Genomic DNA, 27,244 nt, shown 5'->3' with positions numbered 1-27,244 from the left:
GCAGGGGGAGGCGTCACAGATTCAGCTTGGCGTAGCGGAAGTTTCGTGGCAAAAAGCCTCGCCGAGACTGCGCTGAAAGCTCGCCAGCTCCGACCTGGTCTACTTTCGGCGCAAGGCGCAAGGCGTAAATAAAGTCCATTGATTCAATGCGAATCACAGCTGGCGGATCGGAAGTTTGGCGGACCGGCGCGCAGTGCGCACACGTCACCGAGACCTCACAGGCAGGTTTCCACAGTTCCAGGCACATTTAAATGCAATAAATAATCACAACAAACACTATTTAATGCAACTCATTGAATCAACACGTGAATTTATATCTATATAGATTGTCCCGTCACATCTGACGTCAGATCAAAGGCGGATGGCACGCGTAACGGAAACTCAGCCTCTCGGACCAAAACATCTCCCTCTCTCTCTCCTGTTTTTTATAATATGGGCATTGTTATTATTATGATACGCGCGCACAACGCGTGATGAGCGTGGTGGGAGCGCCGGCGCTGCTTCTGTCATCGGGTTGTCAAGTGACGGATCTTACACTGAACCTCCCCTAACGCATTAAAGGAGAGGAGAGGAGCTCATTTGATTGGTGAAGATCTGAATCGGCTGTGTTAATCCCAGTCCACGCCTCGTCTCCTCCTTGTCTCCCACTCACGCCCTTCTTCTCCTCCCTCTTTCCCACTTGCGCCGGTGGGCGAGACGGGAGGTGTGCCTGCGCGAGCCTGCGCGGTGCACGAAACTTGCAAAGTCCAGGCGGACACACCCCGTCGGCGCGGCGCAGGTGCGCTGAAAGCTGACTGCGCCTGGTCTACGAAACTAGGGCCCTTAAAGTCTATGGGCCCTAGTTTCGTGGCGCAGCGCAGGGCGGCGCAGGGTGGCGGAGCCGGCGCAATGCAAGTTTCGACCCGCGCAGCCTTGCGCACCGTCAGTTTGGCAGTTTGGTGGATCGCCTGCGCCAAGATGGGTGTGGCGGCGCAGCAGGGGGAGGCGTCACAAATTCAGCTTGGCGTAGCGGAAGTTTCGTGGCAAAAAGCCTCGCCGAGACTGCGCTGAAAGCTCTTCAACCTGGTCTACTTTCGGCGCAAGGCGCAAGGCGTAAATAAAGTCCATTCATTCAATGCGAATCACAGCTGGCGGAGTGGAAGTTTGGCTGACGGCGCGCAGTGCGCACACGTCACCGAGACCTCACAGGCAGGTTTCCACAGTTCCAGGCACATTTAAATGCAATAAATAATCACAACAAACACTATTTAATGCAACTAATTGAATCAACACGTGAATTTATATCTACCGGTATATAGATTGTCCCGTCACATCTGACGTCAGATCAAAGGCGGATGGCACGCGTAACGGAAACTCAGCCTCTCGGACCAAAACATCTCCCTCTCTCTCTCCTGTTTTTTATAATATGGGCATTGTTATTATTATGATAGGCGCGCACAGCGCATGATGCGCGTGGTGGGAGCGGCGGCGCTGCTTCTGTCATCGGGTTGTCAAGTGACGGAACTTGCACTGAACCTCCCCTAACGCATTAAAGGTGAGGAGAGGAGCTCATTTGATTGGTGAAGATCTGAATCGGCTGTATTAATCCCAGTCCACGCCTCGTCTCCTCCTCGTCTCCCACTCACGCCTTCTTCTCCTCCCTCTTTCCCACTTGCGCCGGTGGGCGAGACGGGAGGTGTGCCTGCGCGAGCCTGCGCGGTGCACGAAACTTGCAAAGTCCAGGCGGACACACCCCGTCGGCGCGGCGCAGGTGCGCTGAAAGCTGACTTCGCCTGGTCTACGAAACTAGGGCCCTATGTCACAATGACAATATAATCACTCATCATAAGGTGTCCTCATTAATCCCAACACAAATCACACAAACAACAAAAAGTATGACACTCCTCCAATTCTCTACCTGTCCTAATCATCATTTATATTGATCAAGATCCATGATCTCTCTGATGACAATTACTTTAGCTTGTTCCGGTGTGCCATTGAGTCTTGTCATTATTTTGCAGTTCCTTGTCCAAGTATCCTGAATTCGCGTTTGCTTCTTCAGAAGCCTTGCTTGTCTTGCAATTTCAGCATTTTTCATTGTGAGATTCTCATTGACATGTATCCTTCAGTTTTCTTGCATGTTGGAGCAACTCAATTTTAGATTTTCTACTCATGAACCGAAGGATGATGTTTAGCCTCTTGTTTTGTTTCAAGGGAATAGTGTAGCAAGCTGCAAGAAAATAATCCTGCAGAATTGAGCCAAAATTTGTTATGGGGAAAACAAACTTCACCAAATGCGTGGATGTTAGGTTATTTTCTAGATATTTGACGGATTGACAGAGCTGACCATCACAGCATGTCTAACAAGCAGCCGCCTTGAAACTCCATTTATAATGTTACTCTAATGTCTAATGTCACTAACTTTGTTTTTTTTTCTTATTCACCTGTTGTGATGACAAGAATTTCCTTTGGGATTAATAAGGTTCTATATTATCTTAAATTTGCAGGTGAACAATGACATTTTAATAGTTCTTCATTCTAATTTTTGTAACTATCGGATGTGGAAATAGCATTCAGACCTTCTGCTTATGTAAAGCATAAGCGTCCCCCATGGGACCTTATTTCAGAATATATATGGTACTCAACAATGAGAGAAAAATATTATTCTGATCCCAATTGCATGCATTACACATGTTTTTCAATTTAAAAGATACACTTTCAAGTCCAGAAAGTCTCAATGTGTCAAAGGTTTTTCGTCATCTCATTAAGTTTATTATATATAATACATGGACATTCATTTTATTTCCTTTCTCATGTCAATCTTAATTGGGTTTTGACAACAAACCTCTTACCAGTATGTAGGTTTAGGAAAAACATAATTAAGTTTTGAAAAAGTGGGTGGCATATTGTGACTCCTCGATTGCACACACTTACATGTTTATGCACATGTGTATGGTCTCTAAATGACAAGGAATTAGAATTAGAACTACTAAAATGTTTCTTCAGTAAATTTCTTAATGTTGATTCATCAACCACATGATTAGACACCACTTGATGGGGAAAAAATGCTCTTAAATTGTAAAACACAGAATTTAGAAAAATGTAAATGGAAAACAGGGAATTTGGGGAAAAATAAAACAGAAACTGGAAAAAATGTAAACGGATTTCATAGGGCCCTATCTAGCAGTAGTAGTAGTGAACCAAAACATGGCCAAACATATGGGATTTGTTAACCTATTGAATTTAGTTCTCTCTCCCTATCCCAGGGTGCTGCTCAGATTGTGTCCTGTCCTTTCACTACATTCCCTGTTCAGTTACAGAACTTACTTGACTTCCATACAGATACAAATAAGATAAGATAAGCCTGACAGGCTGTTGGTCATGTTTAACAAAAAGTACATTCATGTTACTGCTTTGGGGTCAATTCTTAATGTAAATGTGGCGGAGTCCGGAGTGGGTTTTTACATGTAAATAAGGGGGGGAAATAAATATAAAAGGAAACTAACTTAGGGGTCAACAACGCCACCTGGGGACTTGCACCCCAGGTTATGAAAACCAAATTTACTCAAGAGCACAGAGTCACGACTGGAGAGGCAGAGACAGGGTAAATAGAATAAAGCTTTTATTTTGTAAATAATATTATAAAAGGAAACCTAAAAAAAAGGAAAACTAAAAGGGATTTCAAACAGTAAAGGAAAATATATTTTATTAACAAAATGCAATACAAACAAAGCCAACTATGATACTAAACATAAATTAAATTAAATATAATAAACTAAAATCAGGGGGGCTGAGGCCTCAATGGAGCAGACTACGGAGAGAAACCCACCACTTCACTACTCTGGGGCCCCAGCACCAACTTGCATGCAATAAAGGTGAGCTTCCACAACGACTGGCTAGTCTCCCACCTGAGGGCACCCAGGCCACCTAAAATATTAATAAAAACAAAAACACCTGCTGAAACAAAGAAAATCAAGAGTTAACGAAAAACCAACAACCCAATTGATAGGTTAATCTTTTCGTCCCTGAGACAGCAGCAGCAGCAGCAGCAGCAGCAGCAGAGAGAGACAAAAACAAGTTTTCGAGATAACTTGTTCTTAAAATAAAAGTGTGACAATGGCGCAGAAGAAAAACTACGCTGAAACTGACTCTAAATTGGACTTATTGACCGAAAGCCTGGAGGCAATGAAGGAAGAGCTGGTGAAGAATGACAAGAGGACTGAAGACAAGAGGACTGAAGCTGAAGAACGGCTGATGGCGGAGCTGAAAGAAAAAGATGGAACCTCTCCAAAAGTTGATGGCTGAAGTCAAACAACTCCGGGAGGAGACTGCGGAGAAAGACGAGTTGATAAAGGAGCTGGGGAACAGAGTGGAGGAGCTGGACCAACAGGGTAAACTGAATGAGGTGATTGTGACTGGCCTCAAAATCAGGCCTCCAACCTACGCAAGGGCGGTTGCGGCTGATGCAGCCTCGAAGCCTGAGTTCCTGACTGGCAAAGACATCGAGGTGAATTTCAACAATGTTGAAGTATGTCACCTCTTCCCCCGAAGGACAGAGTCTGCAACTCGAGCTGTTGTGCTGAAATTCACCAACAGAAAATTCAAGACTGCACTGCTGAAGCAGGGCAGGAAGCTCAAAGGCTCGGACGTCTACATCAACGAGAACCTCACCAAAAAGAACGCAGACATCGCCAGAACAGCTCGTCAACTGAGGAAGGATGGCAAGATACAACACACCTGGACGGCAAACTGCAGAATCTACATCAAAACAAAGCATCAGCAGAAGAAGTCAAAGTAATCCAGATCAGGAGTAAGGATGAGCTGGAGAAATACGATAACTAAGGTATGGCTCACAAACACTCCATAACTACAGCACAGCAAAGTTCAACGGTTCTCACACGGACTGAAAGACTGATGGGAATATCCAGCGCCGTCGTATAGGGGGGAAAGGTGATGACAATTCTAAGGGCCCACAGCCCGCTAGGGCCCACACACAGCCCCCAGTAGCCTCTATGACAAAATGATTATGCATACACTGAACTAATATATATTAATACGAATGAATCCGAATTAAAACAAAGCCACAAGTCGTACAATATGCTAATTTTAATAATTTCAATAACCCCCATGGCCCCTTCTTAAAAAATGGTTTGGTCCACACCCCGGTTCGTTTTTCCCATGGTTCTTCCTCACCGGAATTAAGTGAGCGCGAGCGGACTCCAGCAGGGTCAGGATGCCCCCCAAAAAGTACAAGTCCGGACACCAGAAGAGAGTTGAGAAGGAGGCCAGGAGTAGGAGCAGCAGAGCAGGGGCCCAGGACATCCAAAAAATGTTTTCCAAGAATGGTGAGAGTAAAACTACAGAGGGCGGCTGAAATGTCTGTAACATTACCTTTGACGGGGTGCAGGCTGCAGCCTATAGCTGTCATCTGGCCGCGCTACACACCGCAGCAGTTCCTAGAGTAGCTGTAACTGAACGTTACTAATTTAGGAGCTACAACAGTGACTGTGTGTTTCACACATATCACTGTCGGACAGTGCTCCAGTATGCGCCCATTCAGAGGCTGCATTGAATTGTATTGTGACGCATTCAAGTTCTACTCAGTAATTATGAGCATCTGACGAAGGTCAGTGACGTTATCATGATGTGTTCAATGTGGTCTTGTAAAATGTGTTATTAGTGGGACATTTGAATAGCCTAAATAAAAAAAAAGGTAAATGTTCAAAGATCTTGTGTTGCAAATCAGTGAAATGAGAATAAGACAACTAATAATACATAATTTACATAATAATACTCTGACTTGTTAAGTCGTTAATTGATAATATCTTTACTAACGTTACTGACACAGCAAGTGGACTCCTGATAAATGATATAAGTGACCACCTACCTATCTTTGCTATCTATGACTGCAAATTCACTGTGGGACAGACACCGAACAAAAACATATACATAAGGGTCAGAACTGAAGAAGGAATGAATACACTGAAAAATGAACTACTGATACAAAACTGGAAAAATGTTTACAATGAAACAGATGTGAATGATGCATATGATTCCTTTTTGCAAATATTTAAAACACTGTACGACAGACACTGTCCTGTGAAAAAGAGACACCCAAATCGGAATAAGGAGCAGAAACCATGGCTCACAAAAACATTGATAAACGCCTGCAGAAAAAAAAAAAACTCTGTACAGACAGTTCATAAAAATCAAGGACGGCCCAGTCAGAAGTGAGATACAAACGGTATAGAAACAAGTTAAACACTATCCTAAATGAACGCAAGAAAGAATATTACAGCAATTTACTAGCAGAAAACATGAAGTATACTAAAAAATAATGGGATATTCTAAACAACGTGACTAATAATAAAAGTAAAAAACCAAACTACCCTCCCTACTTCAAGTATAACAACATGCAGGAGGATAACCCGGAGGTCATAACAAATAGATTCAACCAATTTTTTGTAAACATCGGGTCAGAGCTAGCGAATGACATTCCTGACTCACCCCTGCACTGGAGCCACTTTGATAAGGATAGAGACAGAAATCCCAGCTCAGTGTTTCTCACACCAGTGAAGGACACAGAGATTAGACACCTGGTCAACAAATGCGTAGCCAAAACTTCTACTGATGCTGACGACCTGGACATGAGGCTCATTAAGAAAGTATTAGATGGAATCATTTCACCCCTGACATACATTTTCAATCTGTCATTTCAAACCGGGACGTTTCCCACCAAAATGAAAGTTGCCAAGGTTGTGCCACTGTTTAAGAATGGTGACACACACGAGTTTACCAACTACAGACCAATTTCAATACTGCCACAACTGTCAAAAATCCTAGAGAAGCTATTCAACAATAGGCTCGACAACTTCATCAACAAACATAAATTGTTATATGACAGCCAATACGGCTTCAGAAGGAACCATTCGACTGCCCTAGCTTCAACTGAGTCTGTGGAAATCATTACTGACGCCATTGACCAAAAACATTATTCCATAGGAATTTTCATAGACCTGAAAAAAGCATTTGACACTGTTAACTATGATATTTTAATAGCTAAACTGGAGAGATATGGCCTTAGAGGTGTAGCACTGCAGTGGGTCAAGAGCTATCTACACAATAGTTCCCAATATGTCAAAATAAATGATAGCACATCGACTAGCTTGGACATAGTCTGTGGGGTCCCACAGGGGTCAGTTCTGGGTCCAAAGCTGTTTATACTATACATAAATGATATATACAAAGTGTCAAATACTCTGAAATTAATATTATTCGCGGATGACACAAATATTTTCTGTACGGGGAGTGACTTGAACCAACTTGTGGAAACAGTAAATCAGGAAATGGCTAAACTTCAAGTGTGGTTTAATATAAATAAATGATCACTAAGGGGGGGGTTTAGCTCAGGAGGTGGAGCGTTCGGCTGGCAACCGCAAGATTACTGGTTCGATCCCTGGCTCCTCCTAGCTAAGTGCCTGGTGTCCCTGAGCAAGACACCTCACCCCAATTGCTCCTGACGAGCTGGCTGTCGCCCTGCGTGGTTGACTCCGCCGTCAGTGTGTGAATGTGTGAGTGAATGGGTGAGTGACAGTCATTCCTGTAAAGCGCTTTGGAGAAAAGCGCTATATAAATGAGGCCATTTACCATTTACTAAATCTTGGGAAAACTAAATACATGCTATATGGGAAAAGAGGCTGCAATAACAGTCCCAACATTCAAGTTAATATTGAGAGGGTCCGTGAGAATAAGGTTCTGGGAGTGATTATCGATGACATGTTAAGTTGGAAGCCACACATAACAAAATTAAAAAGGAAGTTGGCCAGGAGTGTGTCCATAGTTTGGAAAGTACAAAAAATACTAAATCAAAAAGCACTTCATCTGTTATACTGCGCACTAGTCTCTCCGCACCTGCAATACTGTGCAGAGGTGTGGGGACACACATATAAAGGCTCCACACAGCCCTTGTTAATTCTCCAAAAAAGAGCCTTGAGAATCTTACACTATGCCAACTACAGGGCACACACAAATCAGTTATTTAGGGCAGGGCACACTGTCTCACACCTTCTGGCTCTGTCCCTTGCTAACTGGACTCTGGGACAAAATATTTGACTGGTTCTCCAAGGCCTATAAGAGGCCCTTCCAACCGGAGGCTGAACTTGCAATCTTTGGCTGCTCACAGACTACAGCAAGCCTACCTGCAGCAATGCAGCAGTCTCCGATGCTGGGGATGATTATTGCAAAAAGGCTAATCCTACTGGAGTGGAAGTCGACGTCTCCCCCTTGCTTTCAGAGGTGGTTGGCTGACATGGCCTCAACCATACAAATGGAAAGACTCAGGTTCACAAGGACTAATTCAATTGGAACATTTTTGGCTATTTGGGGCCCCTTCCTTGCCTACCTGGATGAGACGATGGCAGAGCTGCTGGATAAGGTTACTCTCAAAGTTCCTGCCCTGGTCAGAATGGAGACGACCGGGCACACCAAACCTGCAGAACCACTCATTAACCAACACTCTGGCCACTGTAGATGCCCGCTGGTCGTGGGTTGGGACCGCTTGGGTATACTTAGAAAAGACGTCAGTCATGACCAGGATGTTCTCCACCCCATTCTTCGATGGCTCCAGGATGGTGAAATCAATAGCCAGGACCTGATTTGGACGGGAAGCAAGCAGGTGACCCATATATGCACAGGCAGTAGGTTGAGTGTCTTTGGCTACATGGCAGCGCTCACATTCCTGACACCACTGTTTGATGTCATTGTGCATCCCAGGCCAATAGCATCGCTGACAGACCAGCTCTGTTGTCCGCTCAGCACCTTGGTGGCCATGTTCATTATGTAACTACTGTAGTACCTGTGTCTTGAGTGATGCAGGTAGTACTTGCTGGAGCACTTCGTTCCCCCTGGGGAGGATGACACGGTGATAGAGCACCCTTTCTTGCTCCACTAGCCGGTCCCACTGTCTGACCAGCACTAGAAGCTCCTTGGAAGCCTGGCATCGCTCAGCTGCGTCAGGGGCCCCATTTCTGGTCCAAAAGGTCAGAAATTCTTTGATGAGTGGATCTGCTTCCTGTAAAACATGCAAGTCAGGGGTAGAGTGGCATGGAAAAGGTGCAATATTGGCTTTGGTCACCTGGTTCTCCACGGCAACCTGTTGTAGTAGTTCTGGGATTGACGTGCCTGGAGCTACGTGTTCTGATGTATGAATGCTTGGTGGATGCTGCCTGGAAAGTGCATCGGCATTCTTATTGCTTCGACCAGGCCTGTACTTGATGGAAAAGTCAAAAGAAGCCAACTGTGCAGCCCAACGATGCTCTGTAGCACCCAGCTTCGCTGTAGATAGGTGACTGAGAGGATTGTTGTCTGTATACACCACACACTTCTGTCCCAATAGGTAATCCCTGAATTTTTCTGTCATAGCCCATTTAAGGGCGAGAAATTCCAATTTCATGGAGCTGTAGTTTGTCATGTTGCGTTCTGTTGGTTTAAGGCCACGGCTAGCATATGCAATGGGTCTGACCTTACCCTCTTGTTCTTGGGAGAGTACAGCTCCCAATCCGCTGTAGCTGGCATCCACCTCCAAGATGAAGGGTAATGAGAAGTTGGCATAGGCCAGGACTGGAGCAGACACCAACCTTCTTTTCAGGCCCTCGAAGACCTGCTCACACTCGTCCATCCATGCAGCACGCAGGATTTATTTTGGTGAGTTCTGCGCTTTGGTGCCAGTGAGTTGAGCAACCAGGCGATGCAGAGGAGCTGCCAGCTTGGCAAACCCCTCCACAAAGCGTCTCTAATAGCTGGCGAATCCTAGAAAAGAGCACAGCTCTAACAGCTGGTTAGGCCTTGGTCACCCTGCAACAGCCTCGATTTTGCCAGGGTCAGTGGCTACACCCTCCCTGGAGATGACGTGACCCAGGTAGCTCATCCCTGGCCTGAAGAACGAACACTTCTCCAACTTCATCTTCAGTCCTTCCTGTTGCACAGCATCCAGGCGTTTAATATGCTCTGTCACAGAAGCAGAAAAGACGACAACGTCATCCAAATACAACAACAATGATTGACCATGCTGGTCCCCAAAGATCCTTTCCATCAATCTTTGGAAAGTGCTGGGGGCGTTGCACAAACCAAAAGGCATCCGATTCCACTCGAACAATCCGAACGGGGTGCCTTGTCCCTCTCGGTGACAGGTACTTGGTGGTATCCAGCAGCCAGGTCCAAAGTGGAGAACCAGTGAGCCCCTGATAAGGCATCAAGGGATTCTTCGATACGGGGCAAGGGAAAAGCATCCTTGCGAGTCTTACTGAAAGTCTGTAATCCACACACAACCGAAGACTGCCATCTTTCTTTTTCACAAGCACAATGGGAGAGGCAAAGGGGCTACTACTTATATAATGCACCAGGTTAGAGAGTTCCTTGTACAATTTACAGCATAAGTCCTATGAGAATCTATTTCATATCCAAGCAAAATTGGTATTGTAACTGAAATATCCCTCACCGAATCGATATCGAATCGAATCAGAGATTAAATCGAATCCGGACTTTGCGAATCGGAATTGATTTGGGGAATCAGTCGATATCTAGCCCCAGGTCTCAAGTCCCCAATCAGCGCCCTCAAAACAGCCAACAAGCTGGCTGTTGGAGCCTGCTTCTGCAATAAGGACAATAATTCCGAGTCGAGAACTCCGCTGAACTCCGTTAAAAACTAATGGCTAAAGCCCAAGTTATGCTTCTGCGTCGTTTTACATGCCCAGCAGGGGCATTAGGTTGTTGTTTTCCTCTGCTGCTCTCTCCCCTAGTTTTCCACCAGGTGCTGATCAGGAGGAGCTGCACCTGGGAGGACATGAAGCCACTGCCTACTTTGAACCTTAATTTTGCCATGGCCAATCACCTGACGGGAGGCTCGATAAAAGGGAGCCTGCTGAGGAGCTCTCCCTCTTCTCTCTCTCAGCTCTGACAGACTTGGTTTTGTTTGGATGTTGAACTGTGTGTGGTGGGGGAAGGGAGTTAGGTAAGTTTGGGGTACCCTCTACACTTCATCATGTAGTGTAAATTGTCTAGATACACCAGGTTAGTAGTGGAGCATTTGCCACCCATGTATCAATTTTGACTGTTGTTTTGAACTCCTTTTTTTTAGAGAAGCCAGAGTTTTGTTTTGTGATCAGGGATTAGTTTAGGCCTGGTTTTGTTTTATTACTTTAATTCCTTTGGCACTCCACCTCCCTCCTTTCCTCCCCTGCATTGTGTACACCAAGCTATGAGTGTTTCATTAAACATTTTTCGTTACCCATTCGCCTTGTCTGGTCTAAATCCTGGGTCTGTCGTGGTACTGTTCCTATCCCCCCCCTGGACAAGAACGAAGGAACGTAACACAAATGGGGGCTCATCCGGGATCTTTTGTTCCCTGAGCTAAAAGACAACCCAGGGTTTTGATGAGTCATTGTTTTGTTACCATATTTGAAAATGGGTTCGGAGTTGGATGACTTTATTGAAAACCCAAGTTTTGATAAACTAGAGTCATGCCGCAAGGAGGATTTACTGGCTATTGCAGCACACTTTAATATTCCAGTGCACAAATATGGGGTTAAAAAGGAGATCAAAAATAAAGTATTGGAGAAGTTACTTGAGTTAAAAGTTCTCTCAATGCCTGTCTCTGTTGATGATAATCCTTCTGCTGAAGGGGTTTTGCCTTGTGAAGATGACAAAGTTGTGCCAGTTACACTGACTACACCTCCAGCCGAAAGGGCTGAAGGTGGGGCTGCTCCTACTACTTTGCCTCGCTTTGAGCCTTTCTCCCCAGAGTCCCATGGATCCAGTATGGGTGCCAAACTCAAGGTTCGCCTAGCTCGTCTCCAGCTGGAGGCACAGGAAAAGGAAAACATGCGAAAGGCAGAGTATGACCTCAGATTACAGGTACGCAAGCTTGAAATAGAAGCTGAGAAGGAAGTCAAATTACGGCAGCTTGAAGTAGAGGCCCAGAGGATTTCTTCTGGCCGAAAAGTACCACAGTCAGAAACATTTACACAGGCAACCCATACCAAACAAGTTTTCAATGTTGGTAAAAATGTAGCTTTGGTGCCAACATTTCGGGAGTCAGAGGTCGACTCCTATTTCAAGGCATTTGAGAGAATTGCTACTGCATTAGACTGGCCTAAAGACATGTGGCCCATCTTACTTCACTGCAAGCTGGTGGGCAAAGCACAAGAAGTGGTAGCATCTCTTTCCTTAGAGGAAAGCTTGAAATATGATGTGCTTAAAGAATCGATATTGCGTGCATATGAGCTTGTGCCAGAGGCCTACCGGCAAAAGTTCAGGGTCCATAAGAAGCCCAGTGGACAGACCTTTGTTGAATTTGCGCGAGAAAAAGGGGTTCTGTTTGATAAATGGTGCACTGCTAGTGGGGTTAAAAGTAATTTTGAGTCCCTACGTCAGTTAATGCTACTGGAGGATTTTAAGAATGCTTTGCCAGAGAAACTGGTAGTGTTCTTGAATGAGCAAAAAGTGACTACGTTGTCTAAAGCTGCTGTCTTAGCTGATGAATTTGTTTTAACCCACAAATGTGTTTGTGTCCTCCTCCCGTCCAGAAAGGTTCCCGGTATCGGGTCCTGTGCGAACCAATCCTGGCTATACTCCTATGGAGAAGGCGAAGGGCCCACAGTCTCCACCACGAGAGACTCGCGAATGCTTCTACTGCCATAAGAAAGGTCACGTTCTTGTTGATTGTCTATCTCTAAAGCGCAAACAGTCACAGCCTCACGTGCCCCAACCAAAAGGCATCGGCCTGATAAAGAGTAAGTTTCCAGATATTGAGAACTCCCAAACTGCCAGCAATCCTGATCCCTGCTTTAAGCCCTTCATTTTAGAGGGCTTTGTTTCAGTTACAGGGGATCCGAAAGACCAGCAGCCAGTAAAAATGTTGCGCGACACGGGGGGCTCTCAGTCCATTATTAGAGAAGGCATATTACCTCTGTCTCATGAATCATCCTGTAACTCAAGCGCCATCATTCAGGGTTTGGGGATGAGATTCATACCTGTCCCTTTACATCATGTGCACATTAGTTCTTCCTTGATCAATGGATTCTTTAAAGTCGCTGTGCGCCCTGCTTTGCCCATTAATGGTGTAGATATCATTGTGGGAAATGACCTAGCTGGGCGCAAGGTTATGCCCATCCCTGAGGTACTGGACCGTCCGGATTTAAACTTGGAGTCAGTGAGCATCAAACCACCACTTTCTGAGATTTTTCCTGCTTGTGTGGTTACAAGAGCTCAGTCAAAGAAATATGGCATTGATCTTTCTGATTCTTTTCTGAGTTCAGACCAGCTTCCTGATGAGGTGACTGAGACCAACCAACCTGACGCTTGGCAAGATGATCTGAGACCGTCCCTCCCTGGTCCGGGGGTTGGAAACTTGCCAGCTACTAGGGAAGAGTTCATTGCGGAACAACAAACTGATGTCACGCTCTCAAAATGTCACTCCACTGTTGTTGACCAGGAAGCAGCTAAGCGGAAGAAAGTAACTTATGTCCTTGATAACAGCCTGTTGATGCGCCGCTGGACTGGTGGTGTCTCAGAGAATGAGGATGGAGGTGGAATTCATCAAGTTGTTGTGCCTACGGTTTTTCGTGCCCAGGTTTTGTCCTTAGCTCATGACCACCCATGGTCAGGACACCATGGGGTCACAAAGACCTATAACCGAGTCCTGAAACATTTCTTTTGGCCAGGACTTAAATCGGATGTGGTGCAATACTGTCGTTCTTGCCATGTGTGTCAGGTGGTTGGTAAACCAAATCAGGTAATTCCACCTGCTCCCCTCTGTTCCATTCCAGTAACAGGTGAACCATTTGATAGGGTTATTGTAGATTGTGTGGGGCCACTGCCGAAAACTAAAGCTGGGAATCAGTTTCTTTTAACCATCATGTGTGCTTCCACCAGGTTCCCAGAAGCTGTGCCCCTGCGGAAAATCACAGCTCCAGTGATCACCAAAGCCCTGGTAAAGTTTTTTTTCGCTGTTCGGTCTGCCAAAAGTGGTTCAGACTGACCAAGGTACCAACTTTAAATCCAAGCTGTTTGCTCAGGCCCTGAAATCCTTAGGTGTTAAACACATAACATCTAGCCCTTACCACCCTGAAAGCCAAGGGGGACTCGAGAGATTCCATCAAACGATGAAATCCATGTTGAGGAAGCATTGTATTGACTCCCAGAAGGATTGGGATGATGGTGTTCCCCTAGTTCTGTTTGCTGCCCGCGAAGCAGTACAGGAGTCGTTAGGTTTCAGTCCAGCTGAACTAGTATTTGGATGTGAGGTAAGGGGTCCTTTAAAGGTCCTAAAGGAGCATCTGACCAGCCCGGAGTTGAAGGTAAAAAGCATTCCTGAGTATGTGGCCAGGCTCAAAGAGCGCCTCCAGCGGGCTTGCTCGCTGGCTAGGGATGCACTGACCTCTTCTCAAGTGAAGATGAAGAAACACCATGACCAGAGAGCAGTTGCTTGCCAGTTTCAACCAGGAGACAAAGTATTGATTCTTTTACCTATACCTGGTTCTGCTCTTTCAACAAGATTTTCAGGTCCTTATGTGGTGGAGAGCAAAGTGAGTGAAACGAACTACGTCATCAAAACCCCTGACCGCCGGCGACAGACAAGAGTGTGTCACGTTAACATGCTGAAACGGTACCACCCACGAGAGGATGGAAAGGGGCCACCTACTGCCCACACCGTTTCACCTATGGCTTCGCTCTCTGAGGTGACGACTTCTGTTGCTGACGATGGCTTGGTGATGCGTAACGCTACACCACAGGGAGCTAGACTTGGCAACACTGAGGAATTGTCTGATTTGCCTCATTATTTGTCTCATCTCCATGGTGACCGGAGTACTGACATCACAACGCTCATACATGACTTTCCATGCCTTTTCGGTGATATTCCCTCCAAGACTTCGGTCATCACACATGACATTGTTCTGACAAACCCTTTGCCAATAAAACAGCGGGCCTATAGGGTTAGTCCAGCGAAGAGGGAGGTGATGAAAAAAAGAGGTTGAATATTTATTGCGGAATGGATTTGCAGTACCGAGTTGCAGTTCCTGGAGCTCTCCTTGTCTCCTAGATATCAAGTCTGATGGAAGCCCAAGATTCTGTACTGACTTCCGGAGGGTAAACTCCGTCACTGTCCCTGATGCTCATCCTTTACCTCGCATCGACGATTGTATCGATGAAATTGGACCTGCAAAGTATGTTAGCAAGCTCGATATGTTAAAGGGATATTGGCAAGTTCCTTTAACCCGCCAGGCTTCGGAAATTTCAGCCTTTGCCACCCCTGACAGCTTCCTACAATACACAGTTATGCCTTTTGGACTATGCAACGCTCCTGCTACCTTCCAGAGGCTAGTAAATAGGGTTTTAGGCAATGTTTCCAACTGTAAGGCCTACTTGGATGACATTGTGGTGTATTCTGATGACTGGGCTAGCCACATAAAAACACTGAGGGAGGTTTTTAGGCGCCTATCTGCCGCATCTCTTACACTGAACCTTGCCAAATGCGAGTTTGGGAAAGGTACTGTTTATCTGGGTCAGCAGGTTGGTCAAGGAAAAGTGTGTCCAGCAGATGTGAAAACCGCTGCAATTTCGGAGTTTCCAGTACCAGCCACCAGACGAGAGCTGCGCCGCTTCCTTGGGATGGCTGGTTATTATCGCCGGTTTTGCAGAAACTTTTCCTCTGTGGCAGCCCCACTGACCACCTTAACTAGTCCATCCAAGCCCTTCGTCTGGTCTGGTGAGTGTCAACGGTCATTTGACAGTCTGAAAGGTCTTCTTTGTTGCTCTCCAGTTCTGTCTGCTCCAGATTTCACCTCCCCCTTTAAGCTGGAAGTAGATGCCTGTGCAGTTGGGGCTGGGGCCGTGCTTCTGCAAGAGGATGACCAGGGCATCGATCACCCAGTGAGTTACTTCTCTCGTAAGTTTGATAAACATCAACTTAAGTATTCCACCATCGAGAAAGAAGCTCTGGCACTCTTGCTTGCTCTGCAGCATTTCGAAGTTTACCTGGGGTCGAGTGAAAAGCCTATCAAGGTTTTTACTGATCATAACCCCCTGATATTCCTTCATCGCATGTACAACCATAACCATCGTCTCATGCGTTGGTCCCTGATTGTTCACAACTACAATCTGGAAATCAGCCATAAAAAGGGCTCTGAAAACATTATCGCTGATGCACTTTCACGTGCAGCATAGTTGGTAGAGTTGTAGATTTTGTATTGTTCCAAACACAAGGTGTTTGGACTTATATGGGTGGGGGTGTTACATGCCCAGCAGGGGCATTAGGTTGTTGTTTTCCTCTGCTGCTCTCTCCCCTAGTTTTCCACCAGGTGCTGATCAGGAGGAGCTGCACCTGGGAGGACATGAAGCCACCGCCTACTTTGAACCTTAATTTTGCCATGGCCAATCACCTGACGGGAGGCTCGATAAAAGGGAGCCTGCTGAGGAGCTCTCCCTCTTCTCTCTCTCAGCTCTGACAGACTTGGTTTTGTTTGGATGTTGAACTGTGTGTGGTGGGGGAAGGGAGTTAGGTAAGTTTGGGGTACCCTCTACACTTCATCATGTAGTGTAAATTGTCTAGATACACCAGGTTAGTAGTGGAGCATTTGCCACCCATGTATCAATTTTGACTGTTGTTTTGAACTCCTTTTTTTTTTTTTAGAGAAGCCAGAGTTTTGTTTTGTGATCAGGGATTAGTTTAGGCCTGGTTTTGTTTTATTACTTTAATTCCTTTGGCACTCCACCTCCCTCCTTTCCTCCCCTGCATTGTGTACACCAAGCTGTGAGTGTTTCATTAAACATTTTTCGTTACCCATTCGCCTTGTCTGGTCTAAATCCTGGGTCTGTCGTGGTACTGTTCCTATCCCCCCCCTGGACAAGAACGAAGGAACGTAACAGTCGACACAACGCAAGGTGGCTTGCGGACCCCTTACGTCCTTGCGGACCCCCCTTACATCCACCGCAAGGGCCTGACGCAACACCAACGCAGCGGCATTGGCTGTGATTGGTCCGCTAACTACATCCGCTGGAGACCGCTTTTCCGGTTTCCACTCATAAATACCACCATTTAAACTTTTAATACTTTTATTGTTTGCACCTTGTCGCTTTTGCACAAAGAAATAAAACACTGAAAAATTGTGGATGTTTAAAGCTGGAAGGTAAACAAATAGGCTATAACGAGGCTAACGACGATATACGTCAAGAGTCTCGGTCGGTCGGTCAGTCTTTACAAAAACAATAGCGCCCTCTACCGGTGTGGCATTGAATTGCATTTCGACACGTAAACCCAACGCAGAACCATCACGGTCTCCAAGCAACTGCGTGGCCATTGCGTGATCACTACGCGGAAGCATAACCGAGCCTTAACGGCTTTGCGGCACACGTCGTCATAGGTCTTACGTCAGCTGCCACGGGAAGTAAACAAAACACAGCTGCGTTAATTTCGTTTAAAAATTAACGCGTTAAATATTTCATAATTAAAACCAAGGTTGAAACAACAAAAACCAGACCAAACTTCTTAGTTAGGTTTAGGGAAACCGTCACCAACAACACTTTGTATAGTGGGGGGTTTAGCTCAGGAGGTAGAGCGTTTGGCTGGCAACCGCAAGATTGCTGGCTCGATCCCCAGCTCCTCCTAGCTGAGGAGGCCTGGTGTCCCTGAGCAAGACACTCCTGACGAGCTGGCTGTGATTGACTCCGCCGTCGGTGTGTGAATTTGTGAGTGAATGTCAGTCATTCCTGTAAAGTGCTATATTCACAGATCTATAAATGAGGCCATTTGCCATTTGTATAGTCACATGCATGTTTAATTCACGTGTCCACAATTAAAAAGATTTCTAAACAATTTTACATTGACATCGGTTAAGTGCTGAGAGATACAAAACAATATGGACAATTCGTGTCCCTGTACACAAAAACCAATAGATTGTATTTGTATTTTGTACTCTTTTTTTGAACCACCATGAGACTGAGTTGTGTAATCTGTATTGCAATGCTTACTGTAGCCAGAACAAGCTGTTAAAACTGCTAATAAAACCACAACATGTTATTGTGTTGTTGAAGTTGAGAGTATTCATTTTGAATTCTTACTGGTGTCATATGTTCATTCCTAAACGTCTCCTTGTTTGGAACCTGCAGGATATCATTAACAAGAGGACATCAGCTCTTTTCTCTCTGCAGATGAGACAAGTTAAACATCCTGCTGTCATCCATTGCAGGTGATTCTATTCACTGCGGACCTTAAAGCTTTCAGAGTGAAAACCACAAAGAGTCTGAACATGTTGCAGCAGCAAGTAGACCCGCCAGCCTGGAGGGGAACGTTTCCCCTTCACAATAAAACATCATCCCTGACGGATGCCTCTGTTATTAGGGACTTCCTGTTGACAGTCAGCCTGTCTGGCATCATTATGTCACAAACACAGCCTTGTCAATTATTTGTCATTAATTGTTATTATTTATTGCAGACAAAACAAATAAAAAATTAAGCTTTTACTGTTCTGGTACAAAAATAAATGCTTCACTGTGGAAAAAAAACCCATAATTCTTGACCCACACATTACATGAGACTAAGATCTAGTATAAATCTAACTTTACATTTGGTATAACATACACAGGATGAATTACAGTATCCATGGGGCCACTTTTTATTCCTTTGGACCCCCTCAATTTTACCCTGTCAAAATGTCCACTGTCAGTCAAATCCAATCAACATGCTTGTTGAGAGTATGCCTAGATCAATGATAGTCCAAACCACGTCTTCCCTGCTGCTGTTCTGATTCCCAAAGAACAGCAAAAAACCTCATTGAATGACCAAAGATAAAACTGGAAATAATTAAATAAAAAGAACCCACACTTGTGCTGAAGAAAAAAACGATTTACTCATGTCTGAAACAAAGGAAAACAAAATGGCCACCAATTTGGAGTCTTTACTGTGGGAAATGGAGTCTTCACAGCCAGAACCAGTGTGTACACAGGAAGCGCCTGCAACAACTTACTCTCTGCTGGACATGGATCTTTGTGAATTTTCTGAGTTGGTTAGTCCACTATCACAAAATACGGTTTTGACAGATGACAACAGTGGAAAGGGAGGAGGTCCGCCTGCGGCTTCTTTCCCAAAGGAAATCTCTGACTCTGGGATTCAAAAGCAGCTTCACAAAATGGCTGACGAACCGCAACACCACAGACAGGAACTAAAGGAAAATATGGAGAAAATTACAAAAGAAATCACTGCTCATACTGAACATGTAACCAAAACACTTGTGAATCTTTTTCAGGACCAACAAAAGGAAATTGTTAGGCATATGGATAAGCAACTTGAATATCTGAGAACGCAGTTTAATGCATCCCTTGGTTGGAGGTTACAGCACCATCATGCTGACCTGGTTAAAGATCTTTGCTCTGTGCTCACACCAATGTCTGATGTTATAACTCACCTGGAGGAGGAGCTCTCTCATTGCAAAAACTCAATGCAAACACTGACTGATGAAATAACGGCCACTAAACTTACCACTGCTGTTGAGCACACAGGTGTTCAAACCCATTCTGAGGTTATCTTGGAAGAAAAATCCCCCCACAGTTCCAACCGGCCCCGGTTACAATCCACAATACAACCTGGTATACCAGAAGAAAATTTCTGTTCACCTGGAGGATCCACCATTCACGGGGAAATAAAGTCCAGATTCATGGGAAAAAGCCCTATAAAGCTACCATTTCCGACATTTGGTAAACTAGATGACACTTCTGATCCACTTCGATACCTGGAAAGATGTGAGGATTTTTTGGCTCTCAATCCGCTCTCTGATGATGAGCTTATTGCCACCTTGCGTAATGTGCTTCATGGGACTGCAAGAGACTGGTGGGACGTGGGACGTCATAAAATACACACTTGGAAAGAATTTCATGAGCAGTTCCGTGCTGCTTTCCTGTCGGAGGATTATGAAGAAGAGCTGGACCGGAAACAGCGTCAACAAGTCCTTGACATTTTTCATGAAGACAGTGATGAGGAAGATTTCCTTGGCTTCCCTACCTCTGCTTTGGACACAGGAGACAGGAAAAATTGTTGACAGCCTCCATAAATTAGGAAATAATTCCGGCTTTTCTCAAGGGGGAGGGAGTGTGACAACCTGGAAATTTCGGGGTAACGCCGACGCTCGCCGGAACCGGAACTAGTACCGACGCTTGTTTCCCTTTGAAAAAGCCGGCGGGAGAAGTGTTTTCCGGGAGTCATTTCGAGAGAGAGAAAGAGAGAGAGAGTAGGAGGAACCGGAGCAAGGCTCAGTGCGCGACATAGAACCACGCAGTTAGTCCGTGTTTTGTTCTTTTCGTCGACCGCATCCGTCACCACTCCGCAACTGCCTCCCGTCACCTTTCATCCCTTCATCATCCTCTCAACCCCACAAGGATATAAACCGGAAAATCAGCTGGAGAACGACGTCATTCACCCATCCAAACCCGACAATAATACCTGACTGACTGACTGACTGTGAGTACAGACCGACGTCTTTTCTTTTTCCCCTGATTTCATTTAACTGACGTTTTTTTTTTCTTTTCTTCTCTATTTTGTTTGAGAAACTTTATTTTGAAAAAACTATGAAATGAATGAACTGGTCTTATTTTGAAGAAACTAAACTGAACTTTATTTTTGAAGACCTATAATTTGAATGAACTGATTTTGCTTGAAGAAAACTGAACTAAACTTTATTTTTTCAAAAGAAGAACCTATTTTGTGGTCTCCTTAATTTATGGTTGATGATTTTGTTGCATGTGTTGTTTTTCCCCGTTGTTGTTGTTCCAGTTAACACAATGAGATTTAATTTAAAAAGGGTGGTACTATTTTAGGTTTCATCCTTGTATGGTGTGTTTTGGGGACTTTTTGACTGATCTTAAATGCCAGGAGAGAAACCTGGCTGGCGCCCACCATATTAAAAAAAAAACCCAAACCGTCATAAAGTGCTATATTCACAGATCTATAAATGAGGCCATTTGCCATTTGTATAGTCACATGCATGTTTAATTCACGTGTCCACAATTAAAAAGATTTCTAAACAATTTTACATTGACATCGGTTAAGTGCTGAGAGATACAAAACAATATGGACAATTCGTGTCCCTGTACACAAAAACCAATAGATTGTATTTGTATTTTGTACTCTTTTTTTGAACCACCATGAGACTGAGTTGTGTAATCTGTATTGCAATGCTTACTGTAGCCAGAACAAGCTGTTAAAACTGCTAATAAAACCACAACATGTTATTGTGTTGTTGAAGTTGAGAGTATTCATTTTGAATTCTTACTGGTGTCATATGTTCATTCCTAAACGTCTCCTTGTTTGGAACCTGCAGGATATCATTAACAAGAGGACATCAGCTCTTTTCTCTCTGCAGATGAGACAAGTTAAACATCCTGCTGTCATCCATTGCAGGTGATTCTATTCACTGCGGACCTTAAAGCTTTCAGAGTGAAAACCACAAAGAGTCTGAACATGTTGCAGCAGCAAGTAGACCCGCCAGCCTGGAGGGGAACGTTTCCCCTTCACAATAAAACATCATCCCTGACGGATGCCTCTGTTATTAGGGACTTCCTGTTGACAGTCAGCCTGTCTGGCATCATTATGTCACAAACACAGCCTTGTCAATTATTTGTCATTAATTGTTATTATTTATTGCAGACAAAACAAATAAAAAATTAAGCTTTTACTGTTCTGGTACAAAAATAAATGCTTCACTGTGAAAAAAAACCCATAATTCTTGACCCACACATTACATGAGACTAAGATCTAGTATAAATCTAACTTTACATTTGGTATAACATACACAGGATGAATTACAGTATCCATGGGGCCACTTTTTATTCCTTTGGACCCCCTCAATTTTACCCTGTCAAAATGTCCACTGTCAGTCAAATCCAATCAACATGCTTGTTGAGAGTATGCCTAGATCAATGATAGTCCAAACCACGTCTTCCCTGCTGCTGTTCTGATTCCCAAAGTATCAAACCACATGTTAAAATGGATAAACATTTTTTTAAAAAACAGGAAAAAATAACTGTTAAAATATTCGGGGAGAGGACGCCAGACACCCCATTAAATTGTCCCACGCACATTTTTCTTTTTTGGTTTCCAACACCCACGAAAATAACAAAAAGTACAAGTCTCGTATCTATAACGTTTAGAAGATGCTCGGCAGCAAGACTACCTGACACAATAAACCAAACTGGTGCAGATTACTACATTAATAACCTTTACTGCCTAACCCATGTCATAGAATGGGAGTTGAACGGACATCGAACTGTTTTCAGTGGGCATATGACTCATACAAAAGCTTGAGCTATTTTCATCTCATTTGGTGCCATTGTGCCTGTATGTGGCAACCTCCACTAAAGCAGCTGAGAGGCTACAGCAGTGCTGAGTGGATGGATACGGTATTACTCATCAAGAAATCGTTCCAATAGTAATTTCTATGTCTGTGTTTGTGTCCAGAGGAAACAAACATGATACAACATGTTAATCAGGGATCTTTGGACGGCACCAGGCTACTTACCAGCCTACGGTCAGATATCCATCTGAACATTCGGAACTCTTTTGGGCCTAATCATTAAAACAATCTACGCTGGGAGAGAAATCTATGCTGTAAAACATGTGGTTGTGATATACACCCCTCGAAACATCCATGACCTTCCGGATGCGGATCGATGTGTCCTTTAGTTGTCGGACTCAGCATGTTCAGCCTTCCTCTGGTGTTTCCTCTGATTACGGCTGTGGACAAACGTGTCCTTGTGTCCTGAGTCATTCTGCTGTCTGGAGTAGCGCTTGCACTTGCAGGACGTCACCACGGTGATCTTGTAGGTCCTGGAGCTTCCGTCCTGGCACTGCAGCCGGATCCGCTGGGTCCTGGTCCGGTCCGTGATGCAGCGCCACTCCTGGGCATCCTGGCGGCTCCAGTACCTCCCAGTGGAAGCCCCGCCCCCGATCCAGTTGGGCAGCAGGTGGGCCGGCAGACACTCCCCGGCACAGACCAGCTCCTTGATGGGGTTGATGCTGGTACATTGTCCGTCAGAGATGTACTTCGTGGACCTCAGCTCCCTGCAACCTAACTGGTTCTGGTCTGGATCTGAGACATGGTGAGAACTCAGTTAGATATACGATACCATTTTATACAGGAAGTGTCTCCTCTTTCTTTAGCTAAAATGTGAGTCCACATGTTAGTAGTCAGGTATTAAAAGGGACACTCTGATTGTACACATGAAGTCAACACATGATGTCTCAGCTGAAAGCATGTTATAAACCAGGGTAAATAAGTCAATCAGTCAGGAAGTCAGTAAGTACGTATGTAACTGACTGCATTGGAGTCGGAAGCAAAATAAATGTGGAGGGGACAATTTAATCGGAGGTCTGGGATCCCTACCCAGAACATTAACATATTTACATACATTTACATATGTTATTTCCTGTATTCTGATGTATACATTTACCTGCTATAACATGAGAAAGAAATATGGGTACATGTTGTGGTTGGCTCCTGTCAGATCACATATTTACAAATATTAAAAGCTAAAAGAATAGAAATTGATTTAATGACTAATTCAGATGATCTATTTATGCTTGCAAGCAATTAGGGTTGGGCCGATATCCGGTTTCACCGGTCCGAAGAAGATAAAAAGCCGGTAGTTACTTGAATGAGACCGCTGTTGTATGCAGCAACATGTGATGCACAGCAACTTCGCTTGTGGTTTAAGACTCATGTAAATATGCAACGAGCAAAAGTTCAACTTTCACTTGTGTTGAAGCAACGGGCCAATTTGAATTCCGACACTCATGGAATACATCACACGGCCTGCAGGGCCGTATCCGTCTCTCTTGTTCCAAGAAGCCATGATGTTTTGTAAAAAGAGACACTGTTGCAGCGTTATGCCGCAAAGCAAAGTTTTTATTCACAGTACGATCATGGATGTCAGCTGGGATCAGCTTCATGAACCCTGAATGCAGGATAAGTGGACGAGGGATGGACGACTGTGGCATATTTTTGACTCTCCTTTCAGTGATTACGGCGGAATCTTCTGTGTAAAAAAAACAAATCACTTGGGAGGGTCTGCTATGGCAAGTGCGACGCCTAGTGGGAAAGGTCGGTATAACCGGTTTGGTCTGGTCTTTGGCTTAGTATCAGACTGGTTTGAAAATGTTTAAATTGGCCCAAGCCTACATGTAATTGCAATTTCCAAAGTAATGATTTGAAAAAGTGAGTGGGACTTATCCCTCCCTCATACAATGGGTCCGATGCCAATGACTGACTGATCAAGTTGCACCATTGGTCTGTCAAGGGACCTAGGCCTACTATGTCACCAGGGGGCGTTGCTCATGAAGCTGCGTTCACAGTCGTCAGAGCAGCAGAAACAGTAGCATTCACGGACACACAGACATCACTGCTGCAGTGTTTATAAAAGATGTAAAGCTGGAGAAGTCAACATGTCTAGAACCAGTGGCGGTTTCTCATATGGGCAGTATGGGCAGCCGCCCAGGGCGGCATTCGTGGAGGGGCGGCATGAGCGCCCGCACAAAAAAAAGGTGCGTCTGCTGATGCTTAGAGAGACTGGTTCACACCGTCCGCGGAAGCGCCGCGAATAGGCGCGGCCGCCCCGCGCCGTGAAGCGATCGTTTCGGCGTCTGCTCTTTTTTTTGCGCGTGCCGCGAGCGATCGTGTCAATTCTGGCAGGAAATCACACAAAGAAACACGAGACAAACCGGTCAATTTTCAAAATTAAAGCAATTTTCAAAATAAAATACCGCAATTGACAAATGCGATATTTGTGTATCTAAACTTGCACTGGGAAACAGGAAGAGAAAATACATTTAATAAATGTGAAGAGTAGATAAACAAATATGTGTATTTCAACTGTATATCTACACTGTCTACTACCATACACACTCTCTCTGTCTGTCTGTGTGTGTGTGTCTCTCTCTCTCTCTCTCTCTCTCTCTCTCTCTCTCTCTCTCTCTCTCTCTCTGAACGGATAAATACAAGAAGTGTACAAACTTTTTGGTTACAGAAACATGGCATATTTATTTTATGAGGTTATGATAAAAAAATTGCTCTGAATGAACAACAGATGAGCAGAAGCGCTTGTCGACCGTCGCGGAGAATTACCGTCTTGTGAACAGGGGGGCAGGGGGGGTCCATTTGTGTGTGTGTGTGTGTGTGTGTGTGTGTGTGTGTGTGTGGGGGGGGGGGGGGGGCGCTGGAGGTGAGGTTCGCCCAGGGAGTCATGAAACCTAGGACCGCCACTGTCTAGAACACACAGAATACCGTGGATCTACAAGCTAAAGAGTTCACCGTCCATCAGAGTGTGAAAGCTAAATCCCACAGCAGCCTTAGCTAGCGTTAGCATGGCAGCTGTAGCTATTGTTATCACAGCAGCTGTAGCTAGTGTTAGCTAACGTTAGCATGCCTGCAGCCGGTGTCTAAACAATTTAACTAAACCCTAATAGACTTACGTAGTGAAAGAATATATTTTAAATACTGTAGTTACGATGACAAAACATTCTACAATCACATTTCCTCTTTTTTTTTTTTTTTTTTACTATTCACCATTTATTGATTTCATTTTAATTTTGTTAGTTCGGATTTGCTCATTCGTTATTTTTGTATTTTATCATTTAATGCAACTTTCTACTGTGAATTAAATGAAGATATGATATTTTCTATTTAGTTGTGTTTTGTAATAATTGTCAACCTTTCGATCATGTAGGGAGACGGATGGTGTCTTAATTTGTTTGCCAACAATATATATAAATCCCTCCTTCCATCCCTCATCCTTTCTTCCTTCCATCCCTCCTTCCTTCCCTCATCCTTCCATCCTTCCATCCCTCCCTCATCCTTCCATCCCCCTTCCTTCATTCCCTCCCTCCTTCCTTCCTCATCCTTCCACCCCTCCTTCCTTCCTCCCCCCATCCTTCCATCCTTCCTTCCTTCCTTCCTTCCGTCCTTCCGACCTTGCATGTGAAAGTCCTGCATTCAAAGCACTACTTAAGTGAAGGTACAAACATATTATCATCAAAATGAAAGTAGAGTTCGGTTATTTATCAATCATCCCTCACTTAATGTCTCTGTTTGTTTGTATTGTCTCTGTTTGTTTATTGTTTATATTGTTTTATATATTAACTTACTTGATGAAACGTTTCTTTCTAAATGAAAACCCACCTGACACACACACACACACACACACACACACACACACACACACACAGTTCATGCACCGTACGTCATCGCGTGGACTCACCATTACGCACAGCCAGCCGTCTCCCGCCGTCTCTCGCCGCGTTCGTGTCTTCATCAGCAGGCTCGTGCTGAGTCTCGCGGACCTGAATGTTGTCCGACTCGGTGGCATCGTTATGAACAGCCGAGCTGCTCGTGCTCGCCAGCAAGAGGAGCACGAGGAGCTGGAGACCGCTGGTGGGACGGAGCATGACGGCGCGTGAGTGATGTGGGAGCTGCTGATGTTACACCTGAGCGAGTCACCTGCTGCAGCAGCTGTGGTTTATATATCCTCCAGTGTGGGAACAGGACACGCCCACCGAGCAGCAGACAATGTAGGATCACTGATCACAGGAGACAGTAAGCTGTAGTATCACCTGGAGACAGTCAGACAGTACAGCTGTAGTATCACCTGGAGACAGTCAGACGGTACAGCTGAAGTATCACCTGGAGACAGTCAGATGGTACAGCTGCAGTATCACCTGGATCCCCTTATTTTGAAATAGACAGACGTGAAAGGGTTCAGGATGTACTGGTGCTTTGTGACTCCACATTCTTTACAGGAAGAAACAATTGTTCCACTGGAGGGCATGCTCTTCTGTCCTCTCACATTCATGCTGTCATATACAGTGACATCAGGATTTTGTCCTCACCAGGAGGATGTGTATGGGTTAGTTTCCTGCAATCCAGTCACTAATGCTGTCTTTGTCCAGTCCTTTAAACTGCCCCCATACATCAGATGGAGTCAACCTGAGGCGCTGGTCCACCATTGTCACATGATAGCTTCACTAATGACTAGCTATGAAATAATGAAGAGAGAACCGACTGTATATAAGCCGTAGACACACACACACGCACACACAAATGTCTCCCTGCTTACTTGTACTTGTCCTACATTGTTGTCTCACACACTGGTCTTGTTATGTTGGTCTTGTTATGTCTCACTTTGTCCTGTATTGTAGGCCTATCACTTGAAATAATAAAACAGAAAAAGA

The 27,244-nt window shown here is 44.8% G+C and overlaps 1 protein-coding gene and 1 long non-coding RNA gene across 2 annotated transcripts in view; both read right to left on the bottom strand.

Moving 5' to 3' along the window:
• Positions 1 to 27,244, bottom strand: part of LOC311027570 — a 244,942-nt gene that overhangs the window by 188,630 nt on the left and 29,068 nt on the right. The gene's annotated exons all lie outside the window — the stretch shown is intronic.
• On the bottom strand, positions 22,507 to 26,461 carry LOC311027565 (sclerostin domain-containing protein 1-like; the record flags this gene model as incomplete). Its single annotated transcript, XM_084031626.1, has 2 exons — positions 22,507 to 23,111; positions 26,275 to 26,461. 2 exons carry the CDS (start codon positions 26,459 to 26,461, stop codon positions 22,702 to 22,704), a joined length of 597 nt encoding a protein of 198 aa, XP_083887752.1. The 3' UTR covers positions 22,507 to 22,701.

Source organism: Eutrigla gurnardus (assembly GCF_963514095.1).
Source record: "Eutrigla gurnardus genome assembly, chromosome: 17".
Classification (NCBI taxonomy): Eukaryota; Metazoa; Chordata; class Actinopteri; order Perciformes; family Triglidae; genus Eutrigla; species Eutrigla gurnardus.
This window is presented reverse-complemented; position numbering and strand designations above follow the sequence as displayed.